This window comes from Coptis chinensis, chromosome 6 (assembly GCF_015680905.1).
Source record: "Coptis chinensis isolate HL-2020 chromosome 6, ASM1568090v1, whole genome shotgun sequence".
Taxonomy (NCBI): Eukaryota; Viridiplantae; Streptophyta; class Magnoliopsida; order Ranunculales; family Ranunculaceae; genus Coptis; species Coptis chinensis.
This window is the reverse complement of record NC_141461.1, coordinates 89,704,849-89,725,648: the sequence shown is the minus strand read 5'-3', so window position 1 is coordinate 89,725,648 and position 20,800 is coordinate 89,704,849. Positions and strand designations below refer to the sequence as shown.

At 39.6% G+C, this 20,800-nt stretch overlaps 2 protein-coding genes across 2 annotated transcripts; both read left to right on the top strand.

Moving 5' to 3' along the window:
• Positions 1-3,963: 3,963 nt before the first annotated feature.
• Positions 3,964-7,160, top strand: LOC147495262 (uncharacterized). Its single transcript, XM_086568344.1, has 4 exons — positions 3,964-4,012; positions 4,813-4,884; positions 4,977-5,873; positions 6,106-7,160. Exons 1-4 carry the CDS (start codon positions 3,964-3,966, stop codon positions 7,158-7,160), a joined length of 2,073 nt encoding a protein of 690 aa, XP_086424470.1.
• A 10,721-nt stretch (positions 7,161-17,881) lies between these two features.
• LOC147495261 (uncharacterized) lies at positions 17,882-19,818 on the top strand. The gene is made up of 4 exons (XM_086566629.1): positions 17,882-18,047; positions 18,259-18,318; positions 18,666-19,072; positions 19,400-19,818. The coding sequence occupies exons 3-4, from the start codon at positions 18,671-18,673 to the stop codon at positions 19,526-19,528; spliced, it is 531 nt and encodes a 176-aa protein (XP_086422755.1). The 5' UTR covers positions 17,882-18,047; positions 18,259-18,318; positions 18,666-18,670; the 3' UTR covers positions 19,529-19,818.
• The last annotated feature ends 982 nt before the right edge of the window (positions 19,819-20,800 follow it).

Here is a 20,800-nt window from a genome sequence, read left to right as displayed (position 1 = left end):
ACCAAAACCACCACCCCAACTCTCAAACGACGACTCAACTCCATTATCAACACCACCACTAGCTACAACAACTAGTAATGGTGTAGCATCCCCAAAAAATAAAAAAATATCCCAATTAATTCAATTAAACTAACGTTGGCAATTTAACATAGTGCAAAAAACAAATTTAAAGGCAAAGGATAAAAAATGACCTGGTTACTTTGTTCCTTTGGTTTCCAGCAAGAACCACCGAAAATTAGTTTTGTACGGATTCAAAGATTTGAAAGGAGAGAAGTTAAAATTTGAGGAGTGCGAGATCTATTTTTCAATTTTAGGGATCTTGAAATCGGGTGAGAGAGAGAGAGAGGATAGAAAGAAAATTATGTTTTATACTTAGACCGAAATAATAGAGCGCGAATTTTTTTGTTTCCCTCTTTCGCGAAATTTTAATTTGTAACACTTACGGAACGATTTTTAAGCGTTGGCAATTAATTTCTGAAATTCACCCAAATAAACCAATGCTTTACAACATTGCTAACGCTTATTTAATGTTGGTAATTTGCTAATGGTAAATAACCGTTGCAAAGCAAAAAAGGTGTGTGTTGAAAATATCCTATTATGGTGTAGTGGGGGGATGAGTCCCATGGACTGTGGGCCGAATCAAACTGGGGGCAAACTAAGCTGCCCCCATGAGGCTTCACAGCCACACAAAGTAGCAGGGGGGGGGGGGGATGAGCCCATCGCAGAACGAAGTTCAAATCAAACTGGCGCGAACTAATCAGCCTCCGATAGGCTTCACAGCCGAACAAAGATAGATAAAGGGAAGAGAAACAAAATTGGACATCTTACATTACTAAAGGAGTTATGCTTTCAGATTACGAAACTAGGGAGAATATAGTAAAAGTTCAAATTAAAAAAGCTTGAGTCGTAACCTGCTGGGCTTACTCAGAAATCCAGGCTACAATCATATACACAACGCAAAATGAGTAAGGTTAAAAGTATATCAACTACAAAGAACAAAATTATATAGTTCACTCGATATTCAAATCTTCAGAGGCAACTTCTCCTATTGGCTGGCCTTCACACCCTTCCTTCTAAGAGGAAACCTCAGTCACCTCCCCAGCAATTATAGGATCATCATCCTCAGCAATTGGGGAAGTGACTGCGCTATTAGTGGACAGGGGGTGCGTGAGCGTATCAGACTCAGATGGCACCAACGGGGGAATATCAACGACTGGAGGTGGAATGACCGGAGGAGGCAGAGGAAGAAGGCGGCTAGCAGCAGTTAGCTCTTCAAGCTGTTGCTTTAGTGCACGGCCTATCTTCTTCTCAGCTAGGACTCAAAAGCGGTCAGCGGCTTCCTGCACTGCTCTGTCCACCATATCCTGAGTAGACAGCTTATCCGCCTCCCATTGGCTCTCCATTTTGGAAGCAACCCCAGATACATAATCGCGATGCTTATCTTCGGCTTGTTGAAGTGCTCTTTGTGCCTTCACTACCACGATGCGCAAATCATCCCAATCCTTCTCCAGCTTGGTATACTTCACTTTCTAGCCATCAGGACCATTAATCTCCTGCTTCGTGATCTCCAAAGAGTCCAAGGTGCTGGTCAAACCGCGGACCACATGTCCATTGTCCAGGCTCAGCTGATGAAAAATATACCTTAGCAAAGAATGTGCGGAAAAGAAAGTAAAATAAAGAAAGGGAACCTACCTTTTCCCAACCGGTATAGATAGACGATTTATGAGAGGCAAAGGAACCGGAATCGCCATATGCTTGATCCTTCGGAAGATGTGAGCCGAAAAAGAGGGAAGCTGCAACAGCGGGATTGTCCAAGGCTGAGTCGCGGATGTTTATATCGCGAACCCTAGCCTTAAATCGAGGTTGCCAGACTTCAACCCTTCCAGAGGGCAGGAAACCGGATGCAGTTGATTCCTTCCCATGCCGATGCCCTGGAGCTAGTGGCCGCGACGGGGTAACAGAGTGGACAGGGGCTCCCAAAGGTGTAGTCCTGGCCTTCTTCTTTGGCGGACTCGAGGCAGCGACTTCTACGGCCTCGTCACCATCTGAGTCGCTGTCCCACAATTTACTTGCAGCCATGTCAGCGGCAGAAATGTTGGAAGGAGGAATACTAATATCGTCTTCCCAGTCCGCTAACGCAGAATACAAAGAGGGGGCGGTACGGGGAGCAGGGGAGTGGGATTGAGCAGCAGCTCTTTGTGCAAAGTCTTTGGAATGGTAGATCTTGGTGGTGTATTTGAAGGACTGGTTGGTTTTTCTTTTAGGGAGAGGGGAGGATTTGGGTTTTCTTTCTTTGGGAGGCGGCAAACGATAGAGGGGACCTTGGTAGTCGTCGATGCTTTTCAAGGATGGATCAAGTAAAAGAGGGTTGCCTTTTTCTGGGTCAATGCCGAGAAGTGCGCATTGAGCACTACCCAAATCGCGGAGGTGTTGAAAAATTTCGGATGAAATGTCGGTGTAGATTTGGGATCGCGAATCAGTTCTCCAACCTGGATCACAAAATAAAGACAAGTTAAAAACATACTTAGAAAGGAGCACTACGAAGTAACAGGTGGTACATACCACTTTTAAGAAAACTGAGTTGCCTCAGAGAAACTTCTGATGGAAGGTCCGCGGAGAGAAAACTCCTAGACACATATAACGGATAGTAATGCCATATTTTGTCAGATGTGGTAAGATGGAGGACAAAAGACTTCTTTTGTGGACAAGTACAGAAGGACTGGTACCCTATGCTACCAAATTTGGTGCGCTTCTTTATATAAAAATGAGTAATTATATCGCGGAGTTGGATTTTAGGGGACTGGGTTTCATTATAATGGTTCGCAGCATACATGACACGCCAAAAATTACCTATGCCTTGGCAGGGCGGAATATTGAAGTGATTGCATACCTGGACATCTAGGAAAGTTAAAGGAAAACACAAGCCTACTGCTATCTGCCCTACAGTAGCGATGAGACAACCAGGCCGCGGTTTTACCAAATGTGGAAAATGGGTGACGCCGGGCACATGCTAAAGGACCAAGTCGGCCGGGATGCCATAGGCAGCCTTGATTGCATCTAGATTTGGTCTACAGTGATATGACGGTGGGGGAGAAAGAGCAGTCTTCCTTCCTGAGGTAGAGGGTTCAGCGGCAGAATTGGAAGAACCAGAATTCGAGGATTCAGATCTGTTCGCAGTATGTCTGCTAGATCTGAACTCCGACCCATCGGATCTAGTGGCTGAGGTATTCGCCGACTCAGATTTAGACACATTGGACTAAAATAAAGAAAGGAAATGGGAAGAAACAATGGTGGGAACGAGTTACAAAGGGAAAAGTGAGGGCAGTGACACAACAAGATAACAAGAGAAGGGAATAGAAAGGGAGGAGACAAACCTGAATTGCAAGGCAGTAAAGCCAAACGGAGAAGTTCAAAAGAAACCTGATCGGAGCTTGGAAATCACACGAGGGAGAAGAACAACAAGAAGAAGTTGGAGAGGGTGGAAGAAGGATGCAATGCTAGAGTGTGGGATTTGGAGTGGAGAGAGGGGTTTAAGCGGGAGTCTAAGTGGTGGGGGCAAAGAGGTAATCCTAGAAAAAGGGACCATGGGGAGTAAGACACGTGGGGCCTCGAAATTCTAAAGGTCAGGTTATATGCTGTGCATGGGACACCTGGAGGTAATGATGGACCACGTGCCAATAAAGAATGGGAGGGTAACTGAACCAAACATAGAGAGGTATACCGCAAAGTGAAGAGGGGATTGAGATGGGGGTTCTCGGTCCCATTGGCTGTTCGCTGACCACCAAAGGGTTCACTCGACGTCGATGGGACCAAGAGGGGCATCTGTAGAGGCCATATTCCTGACATAGGAGGTTATAGGAGGTAAGTGGGCCGTAGGCAAGTTAAGAAGGAGGAGACATGCTGCAGCAGATCCTATCCGCGGACCCCAACTGCTCGAAACTGCCGCGACAGGTGGGGGGACAAATGACGTTGGATTCAAGAGAGATCAACGAAGGACAAAAGGTGATAGAAGGTAAGTGGGTCGTAGGCAAGTTAATAAGAAGGAGACATGCCGCAGTAGACCATGTTTGCGGATCCCTAACTGCCAGAAACTGCCGCGATAGGTGGAGGGACAAATGACACTGGATTAAGGAGAGATCAACGAAGGGCAAAAGGTGGTTAGGAAGAGGGAGTGAGAAAGAGATAAAAAGAGAAAAGAAGAGAAAAGAAAGGGAGGAAAGAAAAAGAGAGGGAGAGAGGCAAGTAAACTCGAAGGTTGTAATCTTTGATAATACACTACTTTCATGGCTATTGTTCTTCACTTATTAATCTAATAATTTGGTGACATAAAATGAAAGAGTTTGGTTTTTTGCATCTCGTGTCATAATGCCATATACCCATAATAGTTATGCAAGAAATGGGGTTCAGCCCCTTGGTTTTAATACTGTTGAGTATAAACCCCTCCCTATCGGCCTCTACCACATAACCTCCATGTTTTCCAATAACAGGGCAAATCCAGTCTGATTTCTATTTCCTATTTTATTTTATTTCTGTTTTACCTTTTTTACAGATTCATTGTAATTTTGACCAAGAAGAACACCGATTCATCTGCTTGGATAACACGATTTGACCTCCTTTGTTTCTCAATTGACGTAAGAAGGTTAGACACTGAAGAGATTCACCTCTATTCCATCTTCTTTGCGATTTTTATTTTGACCATGAAAATTTAAAAGTTAAATTGCTCAAAATATTGTTTCGTTGGTGATATTGATTATGTAAAAATACATTTACATATGTTCATCAATTTGATTTTGTTGTTTTTTGCAAATGCAGATATGGATGAGACTGCTCTTTTTGCTATTATGTACGAGACGCAAATTATGAGTGTCCGTGTCGGGACTAACGGTATGATTGCTGATTTGAAACGTACGATCCAAACCTTACTCCATTGTCTATAGAACTGTCTTTTGTAAGGGATTCAAAGCGTATTGTGATAGGTACTGACTCGGAGCTTCAATCCCTTGTTTGCTTCAATTTGGTTAAAAGTTTTGATACATTTTTTATAATAGCATCGTCAAGAGGAGTTTTTACTTTGTGTGACGCTAGTTCTAGTTCCAAAGTCTCTCTTCAGGCTTCTTCTTGTACTTCTAGTTCTTCTATGTCTTCTGCTACATATGATGAAAAATATGTTAATATCGCTTCTTTGCGTATTTTAACTGGTGTGGGACAGAGATTTCCTGGTGGTGCTGCCAATTTTCATGTTGATCTTTTACGCCATTATCTTGTTAATCATTACATAGTTCTTATTAAGAAGAATGATCCTAATAGAGTCATGGCTGAGCGTTATTTGAAGACTGAAACCGGGTGTCTATGGAGAGTTCACACATCCAAGAAGTATAAGATGCCAAAGTTCTTTGAAATAAAGACAATGGAAGCAAAATACACATGTGGAGCTGGATTCGCTGACGTTAACAATCCCCCAGTGAATAGTAAACTTGTAAAGAGTATTGTTTTAGGTATGGTGAGAGACAATCCTTTGATTAAGCCAGGTGAAATCACTGACCATTTTCTAAGGGTATATGGTGTGAACTTGAATTATTACTTTGCGCATACCGACATAGATCTTGCATTGAAGGAGATACATGGGGACAATGCTTTATCTTACCATCAGTTACATTGGTATGTTGGAAAGCTGAAAGAAACCAATCCAGGGAGTCATGTTGTTTTGGAAAAGGAATCAACAACAGGAAAGTTCAAGAGATTATTTGTTGCATTTGGTGATTGTATTCATGGCTTTAACTTCTGTCGTCCTATGATTTGTTTGGATGGAACTTTTGTGAAAACAAAATATAAGGGGTATGTCTTGTCAGCTACTGCCAAAAATGCAAATGGGGGTATGTCTTTTTGAGTTTGTGACTTTTTACATAGTAGTTCATAGTAGTTTGTAAAACTGAACAAGCATAAACTATGAAAATTTACGTTCACATAGTAGTTTAGCCTATGCATTTTAATATTTACATAATAATTTAGCCTATGAAAATTTATTTTTATATATAAGAGTTAAGTTTTCATAATGAGTATGGTACGCAAAACCAAATCAGTAATTGATGATTATTTGTGTTTCAGGTATTGTTCCAGTAGCTATGGTGGTTGTCCTTTTTGAAATTGATGATAATTGGGATTGGTTCTTGGAGCAACTTGGGTTGGTGGTCTCCAAAGATCGTAGGCTAACTTTTATATCTGACAGAAACCATGGTCTACTCGTGGGTGTCCCTCGCATTTTTCCTAATTCCCATCATGGTTATTGTTTGTGGTACCTTAAAAATAATTTTAATTTAGCTATGCCCAATAACCATTGCTTCCGCTTGCATACCCTGGATCTCTTTTCAGACCTTGCCTATGCTGGGACGCACCATGAGTTTGAGAAAGTGATGGTTGATTTTCGAGATGTTTGCGGCAATCAAGTGAAAACATTTTTGTCCACCATAGGTAACGAGCATTGGTGTAATGCTTATTTTCATGGAAATAGATATGGCGATATGTGTTCTAATATTGCGGAAAGCTTCAACTCTTGGATCCTACTAGAACGCCACTTGCCTATCATTGCAATGGTGGACAAGATCCGTGGGAAAATTATGAAAATGATGTCTGATCGGCGGGAGTTAGCTAGGAGTTGGACTACTATCTTATGTCCATTTATGGAAACTTTATTGGCTGAGAGGATCGAGGTGGGGAGAAGTTGGGTGGTTCTCAAGTCAAGGGAGGGTATTTTTGAGGTGTGTGCTACTTATACTCACTTGGTTGACTTGAATAGAAGTCACTGCTCTTGTAATTGGTGGAGAATCAAAGGATTCCCTTGTGCACACGCACTGCGCTCCATTTTAGCTGATGGATTGAATGTGTATACCTACTATGATAAATTCTTCTATTCTCAGACATTCCGTGATAGTTATTCAAGAGCTATAGTACCTGTGGAGAACAGTAAAATGCCTGCTAAGATACCAAGTGTGCCTAATTTACTACCTCCGGATCTGAAAAAGAAGATGGGGAGACCAGACAAGAAACGAAAGCATAACACGGGTGCTACAAAAGGTAGGAAGAAGAACAAGGGCCCTTGCTATGGCCACCGCAACCCAAGAGTGTGCTCCACTCCTATAACATGCTCTACACCGGTTCAATGAATTTGCATTTTTTCATATATTATTTGATGTTGCTCGTATATGAAAAACAAGATGTCGATGAACTTGGTGGAGTTTATAGTTTGATGTTGGATTTTATATGTTACATTTTTTAGTTGGAGAATGAAAAGATAGTTTTACATAGTAACTTTTGGGGATGAAATTAGCCTGACACCTGACAAAATTTATGTAAATGTATTTTTACATAGTCATTATATATGCAAATATATATTTACAAACTAACTTGACCTATGCAAACTTAAATATACATAATAACTTTTGAGATTGAAAAGTTCCGGACACCTGACCAAATATATGTAAATGTATTTTTACATAGTCATATATATGTAAAACTATATTTGCATAGTTACTGTAGATGTTGTATTTATTGGACAACGACCTGATGATTCGTATGGTAGGGAATGGCTGCACTCTTCTTGGAATAAGAGTTGCCTACGTATCAAGTTTTTGGGGTAAACTTGAATCAAGCCTTACGTAGTTCATCTCTCTCTATTTATAGATGTTTGAGCTGACTTTCCATATATGTTCTGGACCATTATAAAGTGTAGATCCACCTTGTGTGCTATCTTGATGATTCTCCATTACTCGGCTGTTACAAAGTTAATGTCTCCATGATTGTGGCATTGATTGATCTCCAAGATTGCGCTAGTTGGTTTGCTTCCATAAATGGCTGTAACTGATATTATTAGACGACCTAGGTGTTGGGTCGTGGGGTACGATCTGATAGTGTGGGACGAGTTGAAGGTGGACGACCTGGTATGTGGACACGTGCACTGTAATGTGGAACTGAGGGTTGTTGCGCCTTCCATCAACCCCAGTCCACTGCTATTGTTGTTGCACGCTCCATCTACGTAGAGGTGCCATGTTTCAAGGGTGGCTGGTTGATGGAGTGAAGTGATGGGCTCGGGTTCCCAGTTGGTGTCTTTAATGGGGAAGTCCGCAAGGAAATCAGCAACGACATGTTCTTTGCGAGACGTTCTGGTAACGAACTCTATGTGGTGCTCTCCGAGTTCTTCAGCCCACTTGGCCATTCGAGCGGTTTTGTTGCTGGAACTCAGTACTTGCTTGAGGGGTAAATCGGTGATTACCTTAATGCTGTGAGATTGGAAGTAAGGTCGGAACTTTCGAGTTGAGTAGAGTAAAGAGAGCATTGCTTTTTCCATAAGAGAATAGTGTTTTTCTAAATCTGCCAACGTCTTGCTGGTGAAGTAGACTAACTTTTCAACTCCTTCGTGTTCGCGAAAAAAAACTGAGCTGATTGGAAAGTCGGTTGTAGCAAGGTAAAGCCCCAGTGTTTTTCTTTCCTCTGGTTTGGACAAGACAGGCAGCGTTGATAAGTAAGCTTTTAGGTCAGTGAAGGCTTTGTGGCACTCGTCTGTCCATGTGAATGTTGCGCCTTTTTTGAGTATTTGCAGAAATGGTCTGCATTTGTCAGATGCTCGTGAGATGAATATGTTGAGTGTTGAAACCATGCATGATAACTTGTAAATTTGTTGCTTTGTGGTTGGTGTTGGCATCTCAAGGAGAGCTCGTATTTGTTCTGGATTTGCTTCGATGCGCCTTTGTGACACGAGGTAACCTAAGAATTTTCCTGAGGCTACTCCGAATACGCATTTTAATCGGTTGAGCTTCATCTTGTTTTGGCGAAGTCGTTCAAAGGCTTCTTGTAGGTGGGAGATATGATCGCCTGCCTTTTCGCTTTTGACCACCATGTCATCTATGTAGACCTCTATAGTGTCTCCTAGCAAGTCTTTGAACATTTTGGTGACTAGTCTTTGGTAGGTCGCACTGGCGTTCTTCAAGCCGAATGGTAGGACGTTGTAACAGAACGTTCCTTGCTTGGTTGCAAAGGATGTCTTTTCTTGGTCTTCTTCTGCGAGCGGTATTTGGTTGTATCCACTGTATGCGTCTATAAATGATAACAGCTCGTGGCCGCACATTTGATCTACCAGTATGTCGATCCTTGGTAGGGGGAAGCTATCCTTTGGCCAGTGCTTGTTAATGTTGGTGAAGTCTATGCAAAGTTGTACCTGACCATTCTTCTTTGGAACGGCCACAATGTTGGCTAGCCAGGTTGGGTACTCGACTTTTCTGATGAATCCAACATTTTTGAGCTTTTATATCTCTTCATTGATGGCTTTTTGAAATTTGAGTGCTAGTTTCCTAGGTCGTTGTTTGACAGACTTGACAGTTGGATCTACATTTAACTTGTGGAAGCGATCTGAGGGTCGATTCCTGGCATATCGATATACGACCAAGCAAAAATATCTTTATTGAGAGATAGAAATTTGACAAGTTGTTTCTTGAGCTTGGGGTCTAAATCAACCCCTACATAAACAAACTTTGGGTCATCATCTGAGCCCAGATTGACTTTTTCTCCTAGTTCTATTTGAGCTTGTCTGCTGCAGTTGCTGTAGGGTTGGACGTTTGAGGCTCTTGCTTCCTTGGGACGTCTTTGTCTTCGACGACCTAAGGCTTGGGTGAGGTCGTTGTGCTAACGTGATTGCATCGGTGAGCTTCTAGTTGGTTGCTTCTGAGCTCCATGATGCCTCGGGGATTGGGAAATCGCAGGACCTGGTGGAGGGTTGATGTAATTGCTTGGATCTTGTGAATCCATCGGCGTCCTAGAATGGCAGTGTAGGACGACTTGACATCAATCACACTGAATCGTGTTGAGGTTTTAACCATGTCTTCCTTTTCTCCAATGGAGACTGGTAGGATGACATCTCCAATGGCATTTGTGCGATCTCCGTTGAACCCATAGAGAGGTGCATTTGATTCTATCATCACCGAGCCTGGCAAGTGCATGTCCTTGTAAGTTTGATAGAAAAGTATGCCGCACTAGCTGCCTGGATTGATGATGACTCTTTTGACTGTCCACCCGTTGATTTTGACGTGCACTACCAGGGCATCATTGTGGGGTAGGCACACCTTGTCTAGATCCTCTTCGGTGAATGAAATTGTTGTTGTTGTTTAAGGGTTGGTGGGATTAATCACCTCGGCTTTGTGTGAGAGGTGGTAGATTTCTTGAAGCGCTCCTACTCTTCTGCGCTTCTCCTGACCTGAGGTTTCATCATTTGATGTGTCTGTAATCATGTTGATTACTTTCTCCTCATCGTAGTCGGAGGAGGTCGCCTCATGTCAGGCTTCAACCGACACGGAGATTTAGATCGTCGGCCGTTTCGCTCCTACTACTATTATTGGCGTGCCGTTCGATTCTTGGCTCCCCGCTTCTATGGCGTTTGGCATTCAGCTTGTGCCTTAGGTCACTTTCTGGCAGGAACTCTTTCAATTTTCCTTCCTCCACTAAGTTTTGGAGGTAGTGTTTGAGGCTCCAACAATCATTGGTGTCATGGTGGTGGAGTTTGTGGAAATTACAGTATAGACGTTCTGGTATGGCGATCACCTTGTTGATGTTGCGCTTGAAGTATGGTGCTGTATATATCTTTTTCAAGATCTGACTCGGCGTCCTTGAGAAGTTAGAGAATTCCCTCTTTGTGTACGAAGGCTTGCTGGAGCTGGATCTCTTGTTGTTGTTGTTGTTGTTGTTGTTGTTGTTGCCTGAATATTGATTGCTTTCTTTGGATCCTCGTCTGTCGCTTACTGCGATAACTTCTTTCCCTTTGCGCTGGGCCATCCATTCTTCGTATTTTATGTACTTGTCGACTCTGTGATACAGGTCGTCTAGGGTCTCTGGCTTGTTGCGCATGAGGGACCCTGCTAGGTTGGAATCGACTAAGAGGGCGTTTGTGAGCGCAGAAGTTGCAAAGCTGTCCTTGAGTCCTGCTTCCAGCGAGAGGAGGTCCTTCTTAAAATGTCCTAGGAACGCACGGATTGTTTCGCCATGTGCTTGTCTTAGCTGGAACAGTGAGTCTATGTCGGCCTGTTTCTTCCTGTTGTGAACGAATTCTGTTGCGAATGTTTCGATCAGCTTGTCGAAGTTGCTAATGGAATCAGGAGGGAGTGTGTAGAACCAATCTATGGCTCTGTCCTTCAGGCTAGCTGGAAAGAGTTTGCACTTAAGGTAGTCGTATTCTGGCGCACTGTAGAGTGCGAGAGTCTGGCTGAAACGAGCTACGTGCTGACTTGGACACGAGCTACCGTTGTATAGTGGGAACGTTGGTTGGATGAACTCTGAAGGCAGCTTGTGACTGATTTCTGTTGTGAATGTTGATGCCTTGTACGTCTGGAGTATTTTCTGGGCTATCTAGAGTGCGCTATCCTTGTCGTTCGCCTTCTCCAATCTTTGTGCGAAGTCTCCCAGCCTTTGATTGGTGGTGTTAGTGAGGGCTGTAACGGCGTTCTTTACTGTGTTTGGAGGGCCATTGTTGGCGTTGGAGGTGGTGTTTTTGCGCATCGTCTGGTTTTCTTGTTGACGTGCTACGAACGACTCCTGTAGCATCTTTATCTGATCTGCTAATGCTTATAATTGTGCTTCCATGGTGGCTTGTTTGTGACCAGCTTCATGGGTTTGAGAAAATGGTATGTATATTTTCTCAAGAGAACGAACCGGCAGACGGCGCCAATGTAGATGTTGTATTTACTGGACAACGACCTGATGATTCGTGTAGTAGGGAATGGCTGCACTCTTCTTGGGATAAGAGTTGCCTACGTATCAAGTTTCTTGGGGTAAACTTGCATCAAGCCTTACGTACGTAGTTCATCTCTATCTATTTATAGATGTTTAAGCTGACCTTCCATATATGTTCTGGACCTTTATGAAGTGTAGATCCACCTTTTGTGCTATATTAATGATTCACCATTACTCGGTTATTACAAAGTTAATGTCTCTATGATTGTGGCGTTGATTGAGCTCCAAGATTGCAGTAGTTGGTTTGCTTCCATAAATGGTTGTAACTGATGCTGTTGGACGACTTGGGTGTTGGGTCGTGGGGTACGATCTGATGGTGTGGGACGAGTTGAAGGTGGACGACCTGGTATGTGGACACGTGCACTGTAGTGTGGAACGGAGGGTACTTACAGTCACTAAAGCTATGAAAACTTAAATTTACATAATACATTTTGGGAATGAAATTGGCCTGACACCTGACAGAATATATATAAATGTATTTTTACATAGTCATTATATATGTAAATCTATATTTACATAGTCACTAAAGCTTTGCTTTGCAATTTAGTAGATGTTTGAACTAGCTTTGCTATCCAATTTAGGGATAGAGGGTGAAATGGTGATCAGTTGGTTGTTTGGAGATTATGTGTTTGTGATGACAATAAATAGCTTCTTAATAACTACCATAATGAAGTATGTTATTAGGACAAAGAGTGATTTTCAAGTAACTTTGGATTCACAAATATAGATAATTATATTGGTGCTTAACCTGATAGAGAAAGGGACTCTGACTCTGCACATATAATATTTTCAGAAAAGCTATAAACATTTCATCCATCATAATAAAATGTTTTGGCAAAGTAACCATACAAAAAAGTATAATCCAACAAAGACTGAATATGCAGAACAATACTAAACAACTCCAACACATTAACAGTAATAATACATCATAATCGAACACTCCCGAGTTAGAATGGTTCGAATGTTTTAACACAAATAAACACAACAAAATCAGCTCTTCATTTCTTGCATTCTTCTTTTGGATCCCATTTTTCTTGTTTGCTTGATACAATCTCATATGTCAGGTTAACCCTCAATTGTTTCGCGGCTTCTAGCGTTATATCTTGGATAGCTTTTCCACATATTATAGCCTTCACAAACAAAATGACGAAGAAACCACAATTTGAACTGAAAATGCAAAAAAAGAAGTTTAAGATAAGAGATAAGAGATTAAAATGACATTTAAGTTTGGGAAGTTAAGTTCTTACGATGCTCCTTGTTGTGGGCATGCTCCAACTTTGATATCTTTCATCAAATCCACATTTGACAACCTTAGCTCCTGACGCCTACAGCTAATAGCTTCCACCACCCTCTCTTGCTGCATTAAATTGAACAAAAAATTACCAAAACTATGTAAATATATATATATGCAAATCTATATTTACATAGTAACTGACCTATGTTAACTTAAATTTACATAGTAACTTAAAATAAAATTTCACTTACCAACATTTCAGCATCTTCTTCTTGTAGTTCCTTGGCCTTAAAGAGTTGGGCATCCATTCCCAATTCAAAGTATTAACATGAAGCAAAGTCCAGTGATAACCATTTTTCTATTTTCTTAACTTGGGACTATTTATGATGAAAAATAGATGAGTGACCTTGTTGTCCAACTGTTTTAGGACATCTGTGACATAGACTTTCATGTCTTGTTTATGGTTATCTCTTAAAGCCAGCTACAACAAATAAGAATAACAACATCTTCATGCCTTTTATGCATATTCAGTTGAATTTACATATTCAACTTCAGTAATTAAATTACATGGAAGATGCTTACCCATCCAAATGATGAGAAATGGAGACACTTTGGTGGAGAAGATCCAATTAGCTTTTCCACTTCCTTGGGGAGTTGGAAGTGCATGTACCAATCAATGATCTACCATAAATAGTACAAAAAATTACTAAATTGCAAGTTTTTTTCATTTCAAAAGATTTGAGTAATCAAAAGATTTACCTTATCACTGACGAAGAAGTTCGACATTAGGTGGTTCACGTGTTCCCCCTGTATTTTCAAGTGCATTTGAATGTCCATCCACGCAATTGTACTACAATATGTATACACGATCAAAACAATTTGTGCAATTACATAGACAATAAGAAAAACTTACAAATATTTATGAAAAGTAAATTTTACTTCTGGTTTGTTTTTTTGAAAAAACTTTCCACCAACGGCAACTTCTCTTTATCAAGTAGACTCCACATCTTGGTTGAATGTGGTCTTGACATAGGCTTTCCTACGCGTGGTGGTGGAGTCTTGAAATCATCTGCATCAATCACCGGTTCATCATCCAATTCAATTTCAGCAACTTTAGTATTCCTTGTTTGCTTCTTAATATTTCCAAACTCATATATTGTTGACGTTTTCTTCATCCGCTCCCTTTCCTTCACTTTCTTAAACATCAATTTAGGTTTTCCCTCACCTTTTTCCTCCTCCTCTTCATCTAACTTTGTCTCTCTGCTTTCTTCTTCTCCATCCAACTCGGATTCTTCCTTTTCATCTGCCTCACCTTTCTCCTCCTCTTCACATGTCTCTTTCTCAACCAACTATTTCTCAGAAAACTCTGTCTCTCAAATGTCTTCCTTTTCAGCCAACTCTTTCTCGGACAACTCGGACTCTATTTTGCCCTCCTCTTCAACCAAATCCACATCTCTGTTCTCTACCCCTTCAACCATATCTACATATCCTCCTCCTTCAACCATATCTACATCTCCTCCCCCTTCAACCAAACCGACATCTCCTCCTCCTTCAACAGAATCTACATTTCTCCTGTTTTCCTCCCCATAGAACTCGTTATGTTCATGATTTTAAAACATATCTTCTAGACTCTCTTCACAAGCTATTCTCGTCAGTCTACCAAGTTCACCCCTTAAATCTTTATTAAGTTTCCTCAACTCTTCATTCTCCCTCTTCAACTCAGCATTTTCCCTCCTCCATCTTTCAGCTTCACTTTGGTGGTGTTCAGGGTATAATGCCTCATTCACTTCCTCGGTCAGTTCCAATTTTACTTTGATGTGGCAATTGGGAACATTTTCTAGCTTGAAAGTTTTTGGTATTTCATCCGCTAGTCATTCCATCAACCACTTTGTAATCCATGGGAAGCAAGTCTCGCGGACTGGCTCACAAAGTTTCACATGCTCACACAAAAAGTACTGCACATAACACGTGAATTTGTATTAGCAACACTTTCATAGAATTCTTTTTCCAGCATATGACATATGACATCTACATTGGATATGCAAATTTCAATTTTCATATGCAAATATAGATTTTCATATGTAAATTTCTATTTTCATATATATATTTTCATACACCTGACAGGTGATATATACTATGAAAATATGACAATGCATATGTGAAAACAAAATTACATATGAAAATACTAAAATGCAGACAATATAATGTTAGTATATTACCAACATATGACATCTGACATATGCATATGCAAATGTATATTCTCTTTTATCATGTGAGGTGATATAGGCAATGAAAATATGACTACGCATATGTTAGAAAACAAACTAAATTTACATATGAAAATATGAATTTTGTAGACAATGTAAGTATCTTACCAAAAGCTGAATAATGCATCCTAAAATTTTGAACGGACTACTGCTATCCCACTTCTGAATTTTTTCAATCAGTTCTGAGTGAGCTGAGGTAGCCCATGACATACTCCACATAGCTTCCAAAGTCTCAACATGCTTTGGGAAGGACCACGCTATTCCACTCGCACCACTACTTACAAATATTGTCATCAGCAGAAAAATGACGAGTAGTCTCACCATATCTTCAATATCCGTAGGGTCTATTGAGTCTACAATCTGGTTCAAGATTTCTTTTACAACCATTGTTGTTATCTAGCTTGTTAACTCCGGAGAATCGTCTCAACAGGAATGGTGATCCAGAAATAGCTTCGTCTATTCTTGTTCCTGATTGGAAAACAACAACTTTCCCCATCATGGGAAGCCCAAAGGTTACAGCCACATCAGATGGACATAAAGACACAAACTTATTTCCTGTCTTAAACTTATGCCTCTCCTTGCACCAATTGGTTAACAACTTTATAATGATGTTGCTTGGCTTCTCTAACATTCTATTATTGACCTTTCCATCGACAAAAACCATAAAAAGATGACCAAAAGGAGTTTCTTTCATCTTGGTGATATGAATATCCCTAATTCTTCCCTTCAAATCTTGTACAAGTTTTAGCATTAGCAATGCAGAAGAACGGAATACTTTGTTAGAACCAGTAGATTTTACATCCTGTTGCAATACAAATTTCGAATATGTAAATACAAATTCAAATATGTAAATATAAATTTCAAAAGATGATCAATTACAAATTTCGAATATGTAAATACAAATTCACTTGTGAAAATACGAATTCACATTTAGAATATGTTTAAATACGAATTTACATATGAAGCTATATATGTAATTTACTAATTCATACACACACACACACACACACACACATGCTATATATAATTGTACTTTTATATATGAAAATGCATATTTATATAATAAATTAAGCATTTTCACCTTAGATTTCGTTTATTTACAAACAAAATTAAAAAAAAAATATATGATTTTTACCTTCGATTTTGTCTTTTTATCAGTAGTTGCTTTCCTTTTTGTTTGTGACATGGAAACTTTTGATTTTTTTGTTTTGTTGGGTGTTTCTCTCTTATTTTTCGGTTGTTTTGTCATCTTATCTTCTATGTTAATTTAGTTTTGCAGGATATCTAGGGTTTACAAGAAGAGAGGATGCGGCGAGAAGAAAGACAGAAGAGAAATTTTAGATCTAGGGTTTTATGTGTGGGGGGTATTTTAGTCAGTTTGAATATTTTAGAAAAATAGGAAGTTTTTATGGGTTAGTACTTAGTATGTATTGAGGTATTGAAGGGGTTTTTATGCAGGGTATGTATGAACTAGGGAGATTAAACCCAAAATCTGAATAGTTATGTTTGTTTGTCCTATTTTGCATTTTTTTGAATAAAACATTTCTATTGATCGACTGGGCTCGGGTATGAAACATGTCTAACTTAGTTCTTAGTATAACCCAAACGACCCGATTCTAATTTGGAAAGCCCGAGCCTTAAATTAAATGGTACTTATTCTTATCGATTTAACCCCAATTTGTGTTCAAGGACTCAAAAAAAACGATTATTACAAGTGTGCTTTATTGGTTTCAAAAAATCTAAAAAAAAATAATTATTACAAGTATGCCATTGGTCAAAAAAAAGTTGGATTCGAAAACCCCAAACTTAAACGACCGGCTAGTCGTCAGGTTTGGACTAAGTCCCAAACGACTGGGGCTGTTTTGGGACTTAGTCCAAACGACTCGCCACACCTGGGTCAAGAGCCAAAAAAACGAACTTTAATTTTTTTTCAAAATTCAAATCCCAAACGACATGGCCACACCGTTTGGACCGAGTCCAAAACGATGTGGCCATGTTGTGGGATTTGGACTTAGAAAAATCCCTAATGACATGGCTACAAAATTCAAAAAACGATGTGGCGTATGTCGTTGAGATTTGAACTTCAAAAAAAAAATAAAAGTTTTTTTGGGCTCTTGACCGGGTGTCAAGATTGCACTAAGTCCCAAACGCAATGCCAAGTCGTTAGATTTAGTCCAAACGACCTAGCCGGGTCGTTTAAGTTGGGGGTTTTCGAATCCAACTTTTTTTGGACAATGGCATATTTGTAATAATTGTTTTTTTTTTTTAGATTTTTTGAAACCAATATCACACTTGTAATAATCGTTTTTTTTTTTTTTGGGAGACAGCTCAACTCAAATTGGGGTCCCGCAGTAATAGGACCCAATTAAATTGTATTTCCGGTTTGGGTTGACCGCTTAGCCTGCCCAGCCCGACTTAGTTGCACCCGTGTTTTTGGCGGTTAATCGGTTGCAACTTACAAGTCATATATATATACAACTAGTATAACTGGGTCAAGAGTCAAAACCAAGTCTTTTCTCGTTTTTTAATATTTTACACTTGGGACATTATGGGACGAGGCAGGAAATGTACTACGTTAAATGGGCAAGATATTTACAATAAAGATATAAAGGCAGGAAAGAAGAAAGAGAAGAGAAAATTTAAGGAGAAGAACACGGGGGGAAAAAATGAAGGGCTTGGTTGGACTCTGTTCGTGCTGTTCGTGGGTTTTCTTTGCTTCATCATTTTCTTAAGCTGGTTACTTACACTTCAGATTCAAGTGAATGCTCAAGAATGCGGTAAGTCATTTCACTTGTTTCTTGTTTATTTTCTTGAAATCCAAGAATTGATAAATATTTTTCTTGGTGAAAAAGTTGTGATCTTTACTAGTGTCTACTTCTTACTATGTTTCTTGGTGAAAAAACTGTTTTCTTGGTGAAAAAACTGTTTTTGGACTGTTTTCTTGGTGAACAAGTCATAATTAAAAAGCTTGTTTCGTTATTTTATTAGGGATTGAATGCCAAGACAGTCAAGTTAGTGGCGAGAGTGATGAATGCACATGTGCTTGGGGTATGTTTGTTTTTTCACTTCTTCCTTCTGAATTAATTTTATCTTCATTTTACTTGTATTAGTGATTGCTGGTTTCGAGGCTGATCATGTGTTATGGGTATATTATTATCTGAGTATCGTTGGTTGGGACCTTGTTGTAAGATTAAAAGTGTTTGAAATAGATGAAATTAAGCTGGTCAAGCCATTTAGTTTCTTAATTATATATATATATATATTTCCTGGGGTTGGGGGTAGATATTGGACGTTTCAGTTCTGTACTGGTTTTTGTGGATTTATGATGGTTGAAGTTGATTTATTAGTTAGAAAGTGTTTCCTGTAGAATTGAAATCTAGATTTGGTTGCAGCAGAGAAAATGAGTTTGCAGATAAATGGTAGCGTTGAAGGCCTTGTGATTGGTCTTGACTTTGGTTCTTCTGAGGCAACCATCACGAACTGCGACAACTTGGGCTTTGAGGCACTTGACCATCTTGAATCCCAGAGCAAGGCCTCTGAGTTGACACAATCATCTCTCTTGTCCATTTCATGTGGTGAAAATGACTATCAGCTCTTCCTAGATGACCCTAAAGCTGCCAAGTCTGGATACTGGAAGGCCACAGGGGAATGTGGTAGAATTTTTACAAACTCTTCTACCATTGGCTCCAGATCAACTCTTGAATTCTACACAGGCCAAGCTCCTAATGGAATGGAAACCTACTGGATCATGCAATATTACAGGACAGATCAGAAGGGGCACTCTGAGATTGCCAAGGCTAAGGTATTTTCAGACCCTTATCAACCTCCAAGCCAACAACTTTCTCTAATTTTCTGTAATTTGTCCGTAATAATAAGAAGCTTAATTCGAAAGCCTGAAGAACTATAAGATTAAAAGCTCATTATACACACTGGTGGGGACCACATTTGATTGGATGATTTTGATATGTCAACATAACTGATTGAAGTTATACTTTAGTATTCAATTAGACACATACTCTGACTTGATTTAAAAAGACAGTGCTTCCTACAAAGTTTTCAATGGAAACGATGCGAAGGTTTTACTGATGTTATATTTCCCTGTCTAACATCAGTTCAAATTTCTGTATAGGTGAAATGGGCTGATGATTGTGGGATTTTGGCTGACTCCAAGAGATATAGAAAGGATACAAGGTCCACTGTTTCATTTCAAGGCCTTCGTGGAAGCTATATGGTTTTTCTGAGCAGGAGCTCATTGTGAATTTGTGATATATAGTAGACCTTGGTAGTCCACTGACATCTTTTACAAGTTCCGAATGCTCTAGTGAAGAAAACCTTGCAACTAAGCAGAGTGGTGGGCTTCAAAATGTCCGTTGTCTGCAAACTGATGGAAATCTGAGACCTTGTATAACTGACGAAAGTAGAGGAAGAAGCATTGATGTTTAATGTGATTCTAGTTGTTTTTTGTATTTTTGTTTAGGATTTAGGTTGTACATACAATACCATTACTATACAGATGAATGAATAACAAATTTTGAATAGAAATGAGCACATTTTGGTATAAGGTACTGTTCACAAGAAAGACTGAAGAAAACATACATCCTACAGAATATCACTTAAGGGTTTGAAACTTAGCATAGGTCTGCTTCCAAGTAATGGTATGCGCCTTACCGCCTACGAGGGATGAGTCTAATAGTAAAGGCCCACAACACTCTGGGCAATATCTATTCTATTCTTTCTTCTTCTACCCTGTAATGAGGCGCATGCAAGTGAGCCGTTTGGGCGTGGCAAATCTGTTCATACTACTTCGGACGGTTTTGTCCCCATTTTTTATTTTAAATTGAAAATAGAGTCAGTTAAATGTAATTATAATATTTCTTATATTTTAGGGGTTAAAATGTAATATACTATATAGATGAATCTGACTTTATTGGTGGCGTGGGCCAACTTCTGATTTGAGTGGTCTCTATCCATACAAGTTATTTAGACAATTCTATTCCTAATTTGCATCTTAAATTACAAAATAATTATTTTTATAATATTATAATAATTACTATATTTTAGGAGCAAAAAATATTAAGAGTATTTTAAAAAAAAATTACTGAGACAAACTAATTGTGGCATAGCCCACGTGCTCAAAACTAGTATAATATAGTCCGGCGTTAACCCTGATGCAAAGTCGAAGTATGCTCACAACTGAAATGAGTTGTTCTTGTGGCAGTTATAATAAATTTAGAGCATTGAATATCACACATAAGTTTATTTGAGCTGGATATAGTGAAATAGAGGGATAATGCAGATTTTGGGTTTAATCTCCCTGGTTGATACATAACCAGCATAAAAAACCCCTCTAACCGAACACATGCATAAAACCTCCCTATTATTTAAAACATAACATTAAAGCCAAAACAGACCAAAATACCCTTGTAAAAACCGGGCTGACGTCATCAATTTTTACTTATAATTTCGACTTAAGGACAAACCGGGCTGACGTCATCCTATGTAAATTTATATTTACATATGAAAATTCATA

What these genes read in the sequence shown, in the direction of transcription:
- LOC147495262 (XM_086568344.1), top strand. Translation starts at nt 3,964, where the DNA reads ATGACGTTGGATTCAAGAGAGATCAACGAAGGACAAAAGGTGATAGAA. An exon ending in AGGACAAAAGGTGATAGAAG is followed by an intron (nt 4,013 to 4,812) that starts GTAAGTGGGTCG and finishes TTGCAAATGCAG; the next exon opens with ATATGGATGAGACTGCTCTT. An exon ending in TGCCAAAAATGCAAATGGGG is followed by an intron (nt 5,874 to 6,105) that starts GTATGTCTTTTT and finishes TTTGTGTTTCAG; the next exon opens with GTATTGTTCCAGTAGCTATG.
- LOC147495261 (XM_086566629.1), top strand. Translation starts at nt 18,671, where the DNA reads ATGAGTTTGCAGATAAATGGTAGCGTTGAAGGCCTTGTGATTGGTCTT. An exon ending in CTGAGATTGCCAAGGCTAAG is followed by an intron (nt 19,073 to 19,399) that starts GTATTTTCAGAC and finishes ATTTCTGTATAG; the next exon opens with GTGAAATGGGCTGATGATTG.